The sequence below is a fragment of the Psittacula echo genome (assembly GCF_963264785.1).
Source record: "Psittacula echo genome assembly, chromosome: 3".
In the NCBI taxonomy this organism is placed as follows: domain Eukaryota; kingdom Metazoa; phylum Chordata; class Aves; order Psittaciformes; family Psittacidae; genus Psittacula; species Psittacula echo.
In genome coordinates, this window is record NC_137736.1 from 19,835,354 (window position 1) to 19,848,534 (window position 13,181).

Sequence of the window (13,181 nt, forward strand, 5' to 3'; positions counted from 1 at the left end):
CCTATGGAGCTGCCCGGCAGGACCAGCTAGTGGAAAACCGGACGGCGTGAGAGTCCAGAATATACCTCCGCCCGCTCCTCCAGCTGGGGATTGTTGTCTTCCCCACTCCCGTCAGGCCCTGCGGGAGGGTGGCCGTCCCGGCGTGCAGCGCGCGGCGCACGAAGTGCAATTTCCCGTCATCCTCTTTTCCCTAGGTGGTGGCCGCGTGAAAGCAGTCGCCATCATGAAGTAAGAGCTATGGCAGCTTGCTGTCGCCCTATCCGGGACCATCTGCGGCTGTCCGCCGGGGGGAGGCCGCCGGAGAGCCGCGCCTTCTGTCTGGGCTAACCCGCGATCTCCCCTAACTTTTCTTTCCCGCGCAGGGTCGAGTTGTGCAGTTTCAGCGGATACAAGATCTACCCTGGCCATGGGCGCCGCTATGCCCGCACCGACGGCAAGGTGAGGCCGGGAGCAGGCGGGGAGGAGGCAGTTGTGGTACCGGGCGGCAGAGACGAGCAGGAGCGGGCTATGGGAAGAGAGAGGGTGCTAGGCCTGAGAGAGAGACCGGTGCGTTGCTAAGGAAGGCGGAGTTCTCGCATTTAACGCGCAGCTTGTAACTCTGTTGCCTGGCGTGTCCGGTGGCGTTGCTGTAGTGTCAGTCAGTGTCTAGGTGTCACGACTGCTATCAGACCTGGTCCGAGAGAGAACCGTATGGGATTCCTGGGTCTGGTTTTAGGTTGTGGTTTGGGAAGGGTGTCTTGAAGCGTCTGGTCTAAAGTACCGAAGTTCTGTAGGAAATGCTATTTGGACATACTGCCTTTAGCACTGAGATTTGCTGAAGCAAACAACGGCATTTGCAGATAAGTTGGGTACAGACCATTGGGATTAAATAGGGAGGAGAGCCCTTTCAGGCTCTTATAAGGGCTGTCGGAAACACAAATACACTATTTGTACCTACAAAGGGAGGATTTGGATTTTGGATATTCTAGTACAGTTGTCTTGCTGTACAGAATCTCCTGGGAAATGATAGCTAAGTAAATAGACTAAATTTTCAGGTGCTTTTCTGGGAATTTGGTATTTTGACTTGTGTAGTTAATAACAAATCAGCCTACTATTCTAGGCCAGAAGGAACTGAGTGGAGTGTCACAGTGTGTTCTTTAGGCCAAGTTTTGACTCACACATAGAGGAAATGCATAGTTATTTGAGGACAAACATTTGAAAAGTATGATGTGAGGCACTGGAACAGATTGCCCAAAGAAGTGATAAATCCCTGCCAGTGTTCAAGGCCAGGCTGGAGAGAGCCTTGGGTGACATAGTCTAGTGTGAGGCAGCTCTGCCCATGGCAGGGGGGGTTGGAAGTCGATGATCTTAAGGTCCTTTCCAGCCCTAACCATTCTATGGTTCTGTGTGGGATTTGGCTAGCAGCAGATGCCAGTTGTAATTTAAGCGCTTTCCTCAGAAAAATTAAGCTGCTTCAGAATGCCTTGTAAGAGATCAGTTTGATGAACAGAACAAAATTCCAAACTTTTTATTATTATCTTTAAAATATATAATTGTATAAATAAACACAAAAACATTGCTGTTGAAAAGCACCGAATCAATGAATTGTTTCATCTGTTAATGTAAGCTGTGATGCTGTCTTGTTCAGAAACAAAGCTCATACAGTACTTTGCCTTTCCCAGGTTTTTCAGTTCTTGAATGCAAAATGTGAGTCTGCATTCCTTTCCAAGAGAAACCCCCGCCAAATCAACTGGACTGTTCTGTACAGGCGGAAACACAAGAAGGGACAGTCAGTAAGTATGCGCAGGCTAACGGCACTCCATTAGAAGTTTTCCACCAAAAGCTTTGGTTACTGGTTTGTTAAAATAGAGGTAACATGGTATGCTGGTCTTTAGCAGAGGCATGACCCTTATAACCAGGATGAATACTGGCCAGTAGTTATTAAAATATTAGTGCATGTACATGACTTTATAATGTGCTTTATGTTTGAAAGGTAACTGGTTTGGCAAGTGTTATATATGTGTTGTGTCATTTCTTCAAGGGGCTGCTCAGAACCACAGTAGTGGTTCTTGAAAACTTTGGGCTATAACTTAGTAGGAGGTCTGACCTGTGTAGTTGTCATCGCATGACAAGATAAATTACTAAGGCATGTAGCATGAGGTGTATTCAGTGCTCTTGTTCTCTTGCTTAAACTTGTATCACAAAAGAGCATTTAGAAAGGCTATGTGTTACAAGTCAATGTTTTTTACCAGTTTGTTTGGAGAAGGAAGCTTGATGTTCGATGGCTTTCACTGCTGCCCAGCACTGTGATCCCACATGAAACAGGTGGGAAGTGTCTTCCTTTCAGAAGATTCCATCAAAGGGGACTTTACCCACCCACTCCTCTCCCTCCTTCCTCCCCAGTCCCCATTTTATTTTTTTTTTTCTGGAAGTGACAGAAGGCTGAACTTCTCACATTTGTCCAAAATACTTTTTAAAATATACTTTGCAAAGGAGAATACATTGTTCTTCTTTAGCTCTTCATTTTCTTTGGCAAATTAAGAAATCTGTTATCTCCAAAGTAAGGAGTAAAATTCTCCTGTATACAGTTCTGTAATAGCTTCTGTCTTAATAGTAGCTTGTTTCTGTCTTTAGCCTTTTATTTAATGTCTTGTGATACTAATTGTCTTCAACTTCTGCCATTTTAGGAAGAGATACAAAAGAAGCGCACGCGTCGTGCTGTGAAGTTTCAGAGAGCCATCACTGGTGCATCTTTAGCTGAGATTATGGCTAAGCGAAATCAGAAGCCTGAAGTACGAAAGGCACAGAGGGAGCAAGCTATTAGGTGAGAAATCACAGATAACTGGAGCTATCCAGGGCTTTTCAAAGATTATTAATGTTTTTCATACAAGAGCTGTACCATAGATGAACTCCATGTTTTAGAACTTTTCTTGTGGCTTGTTTGAGGTTTTGTTTGTTTGTTTTTCAATAAATATATGTGGAGGTAATGTGAAGTAGTCTCAGCAAGAGATAGTAGCAGCAAAGAAGGGTCTCTTTTTGCCCTCTCACTTTGCAAAAATACCACTTTGGTCACATTTCTGCTGTCTCTGGAGCAGTCTCCCTAGAGGGTACTGAATGCAGAGGATAAACTTGATATAATGCATTTCTTGATCCTGGGGAGTTCATACAGTGCTGAGACAATGAAACAGTGACTGGTATACATGGACAGTTGTCATCTTTTTCTGTGCATTGACAGGGCTGCAAAAGAAGCCAAGAAGGCCAAGCAGGCAACCAAGAAAACTGCTGTTTCTGCTGCAAAGGTAAGATGCAATAGGTGGACTGAAATCATAAAACCAAACAGGCTGTGTTGTTACACAACAGTCTGGTGCAGCATTTAACTGGAAATCTCCATTTGTGTTTGGAAGAAGCATTTGTTCCTCTGTTTTGACCTGGAAGCGCTTCAACCAAACTTTTGTACTACAGTTAAATGTAGCCAAAACAGCTTAATAGAGTGAACCTTTTTTACAGAATAAGTAAATATTATAGCAAAACCAAAATTTACCAGATGTGAAAGATTTTTGATAGCTAAAATCTTGTCTGGAAGGGATGTCTTCACTGTATAGGAACTTGGTAACAATATATTGATAAAAGCTAGCATCCATTTCATTCTTACTTATTAATTAATACCATATGTTGGCGTCGTACGTGCCGTAAGCTTAGTGGTATGTGTGTAACCATCTGTTAACAGGATTATAATCTGATAGATGGTAATTCTAACCTGATGTGATTTAAATTGTTAAATTCCTGTCAAGAAGCTTAAAATACACAGGGACACTTACAGGACTGCCTGTAAATTGCTTCTCTTTGTCTTTTTTTACTACAGGCTCCTACAAAGGCAGCACCTAAGCAGAAGATTGTGAAACCAGTGAAGGTTTCTGCTCCCCGTGTTGGTGGAAAGCGCTAATTTGCTAAACTGTTAGTTGTGCTGAATAAACATCTGACTAACGTTCATAACTTGTGCCATGTTGTCTTCAACTGTGTGAGATACACTGAAGAGAATTCATGTGTGATATACCCATGTCTGGTTTTGCAGACTGGAAAACATGTTGTCGTAAAACACCTGGGGTTTAAACAATGTGCTGTATCAGCACACATTTCTCAGGTGGCAGGGAAGGTAGAGCTGATGTGCGAGAAGCTGTTCTTGCCTGAAGGACAAAATGGCACATAAGTACAAGTTAATCTACATCTATGACAAATGGCATAAAAAGTGGTTTCTAAGCTCAGAGATGCCAACTAAATGGGACATGAAGCAGTACCATCTATGACTTGAAAGAGCTAACACATTTGTGAAATGTGTAGCAAGATGTTGGGGGGGGGCTGGAGGAGGAATAGGTTGAAAAAGGGGAATTGGTGGCTTCACAGACTGCATGGCTGTTATGTGCAAAGGTTCAGATGCAACTCCTGGGTCAGGAAGTAACAAAATGATTGCTTGCTGGAGGCTGTTATCAGGAAGGTGACATTTGTGAAGGCTGAATGAGCTTTGAATGCAGTGGATGGTATACAATTACTTCAAACCCATTTAGGTTCATATTTAACTTTGTGAATGCAGATAGGGCTTGCCTTAGTAATTCCCCACCCCTAGGGGGAGTGGCCATTTCTTCCATTTTTCACATGAAGTATATATCTCTGCTTTAGTATTTGCACTAGTTAGTGTGTGCCCTGGCTTTGCTGTAGTTTTGATGCACAGTAGTTACTGTGGTACAGCAGTGTCCTCTTGACTTACTGGAAGCAAAGGGAAAACAAACTTCTATTTTTTGGATCAGCTACTTTTCAATTTATTGATGCATATCGTAGTGCCTCTTGGCTTTAAAAAGCTTTAAGGGCTTGCTTTGTTCTCTTCCTACACTAGTCAAGAAAGCAGCTGACTGATTCAGAGTTTTGCTTCCTGTAGCTTTGGGCTTCAGAAACAGTGGTTTTGGATTACGGGTTATATTTTGAGATATAGCATGCTTTGTTTTGGGTTTATTAATAAAATAGATCTGGGTCTGGATGAAGGTTGCAACCCATTTAAAATGAGATTACATTAGTGGCATTTGCACAATTATCTTCCAAATAATTAAAGCTTTTTGCTGTTTGAAAAAAAAGAGTAGGAGCTACTCATGTTCAGAATAAAATTGAAAGCTTTTAAACTTTAAACTGGAGGTGGAAAGAAGGGAAGGAAAATTGCTCGTTGTAGGGAAATTAATGTTTAATCATTTAAATAATTTTTAATAATTTAAAACTGAAGACTAAAAACACTGAAAGTTACCTATGCTGGTGACAATTATATAAAATCCTGGTTGTATCAGCATCTTGTATAAAACACGTGATACATGGCATGCATGCGTGCAAAAGTTTTCAGCTAAAAAGCTGAAAGGGAAGATGAGTTTTTACTAATGATCTTGAAGTACCATGAATGATACACAAGAATTCTCAGCTATGACAAATTAATAAATCAGTATATGCTAATGCTTTGAGATTTGCAGGCTTTGGCTGCCTGGTGTTACTGCACAGAAATACTCTTAAGATTACTCTTCCTTGCTGTTCATGAGTTCTGACTCATATGGTGAGACAGAGTAAACAGCCCATAAGGTTACTCCTCTCACAAGCTATGCTTCAACTGAGACAGGCCGTTGAGAGCAGGGCATTAACCTGGTGTAACTGTGCATTGTTCAGCTCAAACACAGATGTAATGCCATGAATTAACACTGAAATTAATAAAGTTGTGTTTACCTAATGCAATGCAATTGATCCCCTATTAAATATTTATCACAAAAAATGGAACAAATTTCTCATAGATGTACATAATAATTAAGGTTGCAAAGGATCTCCAGAGGTCATCTGGTCCAACTCTTCTCAAAGCATGTCTATTTTAGATCAGGTTGCTCAGCTGAGTATTCAGCTGAGCCATGAACAACTCCAAAGATAGAAGTTCCACAACCTCTTAGGGCAGCCTCTTCTAGTATTCGACAATCACCACAGTTTAAAGATAAAAACCCCTTAATCTCACGTGTTCTAACCTGTGCCTGTTGACAACAGCTATGTAACCGTGACAAGACTTTGCTTCCACCATCTCTGTAACCTCTGGTGATGTAGCTGTGTACAGCAGCAAGGTCCTCACAAAACCGTCCGTTTTTTAAGGCTGAAAAGGCCTGTCTCTCAGCCTCTTTTCATCCCTTGTGCTCTCATCCCTGATAGCCTTTGCAACCTTCTGCTGGAGTTGCTCCATCCAGTCAGTATTTTTGTATTTGCGGGGGGGATTGCAGTACTCCAGAAACCGTCTTGCAAGTACTAAGCACAGAGGAAAGGTCACTGCTGGCTATGCTCCTGGCTGCGTGCAGGCATCCTGCAACTCATGTTTCTAATTACGGGTGTAAAACAAAATCAGGTCTGAATTTAGACAAGGAAAACCAGCAGCTACTTTCAAAAGATTTTCTTTCTTCAGTTTTACAAATCAAAAAGGAGCATACTCGACGCACCGACATGTACTGCTGTGCCACTCTGCCCATGGTTATGCAGCTGTCACTGGTTGTTCTGCTCCTCAGAGGAGTGCTCATACCACAATGCAAAATCACTCTAATTTTCTCATCTCTCGTACTCCCAACGCGATTTTGAACCTGCTTGTTTCGGAGCTAGCGCTATAGAAGTATTCACTTAATACCCCCAGCTCCCGCTACCATTGCCATGCTCCCTCTCACAGGCTTTGCCCAGCTCTAAGATGGCCGCTCCTAGCCTTCCGCCCGGCCTTCTCCTTTTCCCGTTCCCAAGATGGCGGCTTCGTTCCCCCTACCGGCTGCTCCTTCCCTGAGCTCCCGCCCCTTCCCATACGCGCGGGATTCTGACCTCACTTCCTCTTGTGCAGCAGCCATTTTGTCTTTCCGTTGCTGCTGCTGCCCAGGCTTCTCGCTCCCACCCGCCGCCGCTGGCTGCGAAACTCCAGTTCCCCCCCGGGCCCGGCTCCCGCCGGACCGGCCTCCCCGCGCCTGGGCGAGGGGCCGGCGGAGGCGCAGGAGGTCCCGATCCTCCGTTCTCCCGGCAGCGCATGCTCTTCCCTGCCTCGGGAGACGACCCCGCAGCCCCGCGGAACCTTTGGCGAGCGCCGGCGCTTCTGCCCCTCCACAGGCCTGCCGCTTGTGACTGACACGGGCGCGCCCTGTCCCGCGCGGAGACGCTGCCCCGCAGGCACCTCCGCCCTGGGGGCGAGTGCCTGACCCTGCTGCCACCCGCCGAGAGCGCCTTGCACTTGCCCTTGCCCGGCGGTCAGCTGGAAAACCGGCGCTGAGGCTGCCCCTTTCACTCCCCCGTCCCCGTCTCCCCCTGCCCCGCCATGTCCAGCGAGGAGAGCTACCTGGCCATACTGCGGTACCTGACCAACGAGCGGGAGCCTTACGCGCCGGGCACGGAGGGCAACGCCAAGCGCAAGATCCGTAAGGCGGCCGCCTGCTACGTGGTGCGCGGCGGGACCTTGTACTACCAGCGGCGGCAGCGGGACCAGCAGCGCTTTGCCGAGCTCGAGGTAGTGCTGCAGGCCGAGCGCCGCGCCCGCCTCATCCGCGCCGCGCACCTGGCTCCTGACGGCTCCCACCGCACCCGCCTGCAGACCTGGCAGGGGCTCTCGCAGAAGTACTGGTGGCGAGGTGAGCGGCGGGGGGAGTCCAGCAGAGGCCGGGAGCGGCGGCTGGCGGAGCCAGGATTACTGGGCACCGGGCTTGTGGAGAGGGATGTCTGCGTGCGCTCCCTAGGGAAAGCAGGAGCGGACTGTCGCTGTTTGACTGGTGTCTTGAAACACCTCGTGGTCTGTAGGCTGCGACCGCGAGTCACTCCTGAACAGGCAGGCCTCGCTTCGCTGTATAAATTACACCTTGGTCAGCACATTGTCCTGTGGCTTCTTACTTAGGGTTTTTTTGAGTATATGGAAGCACAGAGCATGGCTGTCCCCATTCAAGTGTTGCGGCCAGCCTGCTTAAGGTGGCAGTTTCTCAACATGTGTGAATCTTACAGAGCGATAATCCATTCCATGTGACCTAGTTAATTCAGCTTTTAACCTCGTAATACTTCTTCCCACTACCATGTGGATGCTGTGCACATTTAAGTAGAAGGGAAGCCAGTGGTGATTTGTAGCCCTGGCTCTTGTTATATTTGTCACTTTCTTCCAATGAGAAGCTGAAAAGACAAGACTAATTCTCAGCTGTTTCCTGAGCTGTTAGAAGTGGTAGTATATGAACAGCAACAATTCCCAATCGGGGCCGTCTTTTGGCTGAGCCAGTGACTTGGTATCTGTATTCCCTCAGAATCTGATGTTCTGCTTTTAGTCTTGTGTATCCATTAAACAAATGTCCTGAGTTTCAGTTGCTCAGGGCCAAGTTTGTGTTTGTACTGCTTCTCTTGTTCCGCTTTTTTTTTTTTTTTTTAATCCATCAGTCAGCAAGTCTGTCATTTCAGCTTTAGTTTTCACTGTCTTAATGTGGAAGCTTTTTGGTCTAGCTGCAGCCCATCTTTCCTGTACAGATCTCATTGACTTGAAAATCTTCAATGTGAAAAAGAATTTGGTGTTTCAAAGACATCCATTTTGAATGTTGGCCTCCTTACCTTTATCTGGGTTCTTACTGTCTGCCTGGTATTGGGCTGTTCTAGCATCTGCTGTTATTCTGTGCTGGAAAATTCCTAAATGGACCTCAGTATATCTTTTCATCAGAAGAGGGCATTCCATATTCTATATTCTTCATCTTGTGATGTTATTGGCTGCCTTTGTTTGCACAAACTGTAGTCTTTTATTTTTCTTGCACTGAAAATACTAAAATTCATCGCCTGCTTTCAGTTCAAATGTTAAATTTCTTACCTGTCTCTCATATAAAACACTGGTTTGTCCTGCCGTTATCATACTCTTCTGCTACTAGTGGACAGCAGCTTTGACCCAGTTATCATCCTGAGATGGGTGCCAGTCTATTGTGTCTGTCTGCTCTGTAATTGGGAAGCAATGGGCTGGAGTGTGACCCAGTGGCCAGGAAGGGTGTTGGATATGTAAAGGCCAGAGATCTTCTGTCCTGAGAACTAGTCCCAGTTTCAGATAAAATCAAAGAAACATAAAAGTGTTTGAAATGGCCATGAATGTCTCTTGATTTGGAATATCTTGTGTTGCCTGAAGTCTGCATTTTCCTGATCCTTATAGAGATATGTATGTAATGATAGTGCATTTAATGCTCTGAAAAGATGTGAGCAGGGCAATTTTAACTCTGTATGTCAGCCAAGTTTTAGAGCTATGCTGGATTTTGAACTATAGAGGCACAGCTGTTGTTATGTATGCTTTTATATTATCCTAGTGAAAAAAAAAAAAGAAAAAGAATTCGGATTGAAAGCCATACACTAAAAATGCTTTGGGGCCGGCCTAGAAGAGGACCCTGACCTTAAGAACTATTGAGTATCTAAAATTATTTAGTTTCTCCAGCTAAAGTACTAGTGGGAAATTAATTTATTTAAATCCTAAAATCATAAGCAAGTGATTTAAATTGGTGTTAATAATACATATAATTGTATATAACACAGTTTGGTCTAATTTTACAAAAGGCTTTAGGTGAGCCTTCCAGTTCTTGTCCCCTTCAGTAAGCACAAGCTGAGGTACACTTGTGTGGACTAAACGCAGGACTAGGTTACAGCTTTCATTGCCTTGGGATTCTTAGGGTGAATGTATAAATACAGATATTTTTTGTAGCCTTAAAATTCTTTCTAAGAGTCTGCTTGATATAGTGATGTTTTAAATGTTCTATCTCAAACTAAGGATGGATTACAGTAGTGACATGCAATAACATAGAGTGGTGTGAGAGAAGCAGAACTGGTAAAAAGTCAGAGAAGGAAAAGGGTAGGTGACTGATTTGGTTTTTCTCAGTAAGTGTGTAGTACTGTTTTGCTAATCACATATTTAATTTTACGTTTAAGGTAAACTGATGAAGACCAGAAGCTTAATTAAGCTCCATTAATTTTTCTTAGGTATTCTTAAGCAGGTTAAAGATTACATTAAAGAATGCAGCAAGTGCCAGGAAAGGCTAGATCGGTCTAGATCTCTGTCAGACCCTTCTGAAATGCTGGAGGAACTAGGACTGGATGCAAAATCTCAGGAAGACAGTAATGAAACAGATGATGAATTGAGTAATGTGGCGTCAATTCCAGCTGCATCCCCAAAGCCTGTGAAGAAGAAGCCAATAGCAAAGCATGAACTTGTATTTGTAAGTACCATTGTTTACATCTGAATGTATGTAAGATGTTAATGCTTTCCTAGTCACATACTTTTTTTCAATTGTTGTGGTAATCTTGTAATAATAAGATGACGTGATTTTTGCCAGATACTCAATATGTAGAAATGGATTACTGGTGTATATGAAATTAATTACAGTATGTCATCTTCGGAAAATAAAATCACCCTGACTTCTATTAATGCATATAGGACCCAAGGGAAAATGAATGGCAAAAGTAAAAGTAGTAAAGCATCACATACAAGATTCTCATGGAATCCATATTTGTTCCTTAATAAATGATGCTATATGTATATATACAATTCCTGTTGATAACTGGGGGTTCAGATACATGTAAAGACCTTTGAATCTAGAAACAATTTCAGATTGTAGCATTGAAAAATACAGTCAAAGATCTGTTTGAGTATCCATGTTTTCCAATTTTTCCAGTTGTTTTTTAACTGTGTTTGGAGGGAGGGTGAACCTTGATGCATTTAAAGAACAAAAATTATGGTAAAGTTAAGCTGTATAATATATACAGGCTTGAAATGATTGTACGATTGCAGAAAATAATCCTTTTATGTGTTTCAGTGTGAATGCTTAAAAAAGCACAGTCCAAATGTAATTAAGTTCTCATAATGTTGTTTATGACAGGTTGACAGTAAGGGCCTTGTGAAGCAGTCATCTTCCAAACATTGTCTGTCAGTCTTAAACCAACTGAATCAGCAGAGGCTTTCCAATCAGTTCTGTGATGTGACTTTGCTGATTGAAGGAGAGGAGTACAAAGCTCACAAATCTGTCTTGGCAGCCAGCAGCGAGTACTTCCGAGAGCTCTTCATTGAAAAGGGAGCTGTCACTAGTCATGAAGCTGTAGTGGATCTGTCAGGTGAATTGTTGTGGGTTTTGAAGCTAGAAAATCATAATATCCTAAGTAAGGTGTATGGTATTTGATTCAGTCTTTTTTTTGAGTGTTCAAGACAGCCACATATTTTATCTTGCTTTTTTCTCTCTTTTAATCTCAAAGTATTTTGTGTATGTTTTAATGCTAAAGCAGTTACTCTGGTTTTGCATAATCTGATCTTCCATGTTGGATGGACTTTGGGATTTCATCTTAAAATTTCTAAGAAGCTTTGTATTGGTTTTTACCTTGCTTAGGTGTGTTTCTTCCTTGTATAGTCACAAACATTAAAAAAGGGAACATAATTAAATGCATGAATACATCAAGAGGGCATCTTGACTAGTTTCTTGGAGAGCTGTTTAGCTGTATGAATGCTAAATTGTTTTCTGTGAAACACTATTATACATGTTTGTGCTTATTTCTCAGACCTTCTGGTACCTTCAAGATAGGAGACCATCCTAAAATAAATGTTCTAAAAATAGCTTTGTAGCTGTTTCACTGTGTCTGCGTGAACAATAGACATGCATGAACAATAGATATCAAGTATGATTGTCCGGAAGGTACTCCAAATTAAATATCTGATTTACAGTTTACAGAACTGTGGAAAATTATACCAAATGCTTGTTTTTAAGCATTTCTATCTATAAATCCGTATCTTTATTTTTGTCATTAGTCTCTTTCTTGTCTTATTTTTCTGCCACTCCAGTTGTTACTTGAGTCTTGAGTACTTTCTGAACTAGCATGTCCAGAAAGACTTAGGTTAAATTAGGGTTACATTGTGGCTCTCCCAGCATCTTGAAACACTCTTCTAGAGAATTTTATAGAACCTCTGTTCTACTTGTTGGAAAAGTTGTCTAAGCTTACTTCCACATAGAAAATACACAAAGAGGATGCTTTTGTGTAAATTACTATTAATTGAGTCCCAGTGGAGAGGCTTCAGTGTTACTTGCAAGGGTGTTTTGCTCTAAATTTCATCTTAACCATATCGAAGATGAATTGTTTTCTTCATGGAATATTTTGATGTAATTCGGGGTCATCAGTGTTTGTTCTAATCTCTTGTTTTATTCCTTGTAGGGTTCTGCAAGTCCAGTTTCCTGCCTCTTTTGGAATTTGCTTACACTTCAGAACTAACCTTTGACTTCTGTAGTATGGCAGAAGTTGCCATGCTTGCCCGGCACCTCTTCATGTCAGAAGTCCTTGAAATCTGTGAAAATGTGCACAAACAGATGGAAGAGAAGCAAATTACAGTGTACCAAAAGGGAGATATTCAAACAGTAGAGTCAATGCAAAATTTAGCAGAGCACACTGAAGTTGGGATGCAGCCCATGGATGGTGCTGAGCAGCCTGAGCTCGCAGCCAGTGAGGTGCCAGTAGCTGTGAACAGAGCTGCTTCCTCTGCTGGGGCAGGGGAGGCAGCAGCACCCCAGCCTGACCTCCTGCCCCCAGAGCCTGCAAAGGCCACTCCGGATGATCTTCCAAAGCCTGTGGAGCAGTGTGAAACAACTGAAAATTATGTTAAGATACAGCTGCTGGAGAGCATTGCAAATAGCACTGTGTCTGTTGTAAAGGCGGAGCCATCAGCTGCGGAAGTCATGGACACACAAAGTCAAATGGAAATCGAGACAGATCAAAATGGAAGTAGTAAAGCAAATGTGGACATGGCTTCTGAAGACTCCTCAGAAGCACTCAAGCAGACATGTGGCAGTCTAAGTAAAGAACAGAGCATCCCGGATTTACAACCAGAAAGCCAAGAAGATACTTACAAAAGCAAGCTACGTCAGCGTTCTGTTAGTGAAGGGGGCTATATCAGATTGCATAAAGGAATTGAAAAGAAACTCCAAAATAGAAAGGCAAATCCTAAATCTGCAATACAGCAGGTATTCTACCTGTTTTCAGGCCTTTGTTTCAAGACCAGTCTGAAAGGACTTTGCTGTTTCCAGGCATTGCCTGGCAAATGTTTCTCTTTATTGAGCAGTTAACATTACTAAAAAACTAAAGTAACTTCCAAGATATGACAGTTTTGCAAAACAAGAAGAACCCTAGAACAGAGCAAACATTGG

At 43.1% G+C, this 13,181-nt stretch overlaps 2 protein-coding genes across 7 annotated transcripts in view; both read left to right on the forward strand.

Annotated features, from left to right (window-relative positions):
• The first annotated feature begins 98 nt into the window (after positions 1-98).
• Positions 99-4,178, forward strand: RPL24 (ribosomal protein L24). 3 transcript variants are annotated; one of them, XM_080614111.1, is made up of 6 exons: positions 99-228; positions 363-438; positions 1,662-1,772; positions 2,667-2,803; positions 3,215-3,278; positions 3,842-3,991. In XM_080614111.1, the coding sequence occupies exons 1-6, from the start codon at positions 224-226 to the stop codon at positions 3,920-3,922; spliced, it is 474 nt and encodes a 157-aa protein (XP_080470237.1). In that variant the 5' UTR covers positions 99-223; the 3' UTR covers positions 3,923-3,991. The 3 variants fall into 3 exon arrangements, with proteins under 3 accessions (XP_080470237.1, XP_080470238.1, XP_080470239.1); XM_080614112.1 differs by lacking the exons at positions 3,215-3,278; positions 3,842-3,991 and adding an exon at positions 2,232-2,304 and having other exon boundaries at positions 363-546; positions 2,667-2,800; XM_080614113.1 differs by lacking the exon at positions 99-228 and having other exon boundaries at positions 235-546; positions 3,842-4,178.
• A 1,643-nt stretch (positions 4,179-5,821) lies between these two features.
• ZBTB11 (zinc finger and BTB domain containing 11) overlaps positions 5,822-13,181 on the forward strand; it is a 30,845-nt gene continuing 23,485 nt past the window's right edge. For 3 of the 4 annotated variants that reach the window (XR_013956477.1, XR_013956478.1, XM_080614090.1), the window contains exons 1-4: positions 5,822-7,634; positions 9,982-10,217; positions 10,878-11,109; positions 12,196-12,998. Coding sequence is in view for 2 of the 4 variants with exons in the window: in XM_080614090.1 (XP_080470216.1) it covers positions 7,325-7,634; positions 9,982-10,217; positions 10,878-11,109; positions 12,196-12,998 (1,581 nt within the window). In the remaining 2 variants the exon portion in view is untranslated. The remainder of the gene's footprint in view (positions 7,635-9,981; positions 10,218-10,877; positions 11,110-12,195; positions 12,999-13,181) is intronic. The other variant, XM_080614091.1, reaches the window with a different exon arrangement.

Excerpts from the sequence above, each read along its gene's own strand:
- RPL24 (XM_080614111.1), top strand. Across the intron at positions 2,804-3,214 it reads CAGAGGGAGCAAGCTATTAG|GGCTGCAAAAGAAGCCAAGA; the intron begins GTGAGAAATCAC and ends GTGCATTGACAG. Across the intron at positions 3,279-3,841 it reads CTGCTGTTTCTGCTGCAAAG|GCTCCTACAAAGGCAGCACC; the intron begins GTAAGATGCAAT and ends TTTTTACTACAG.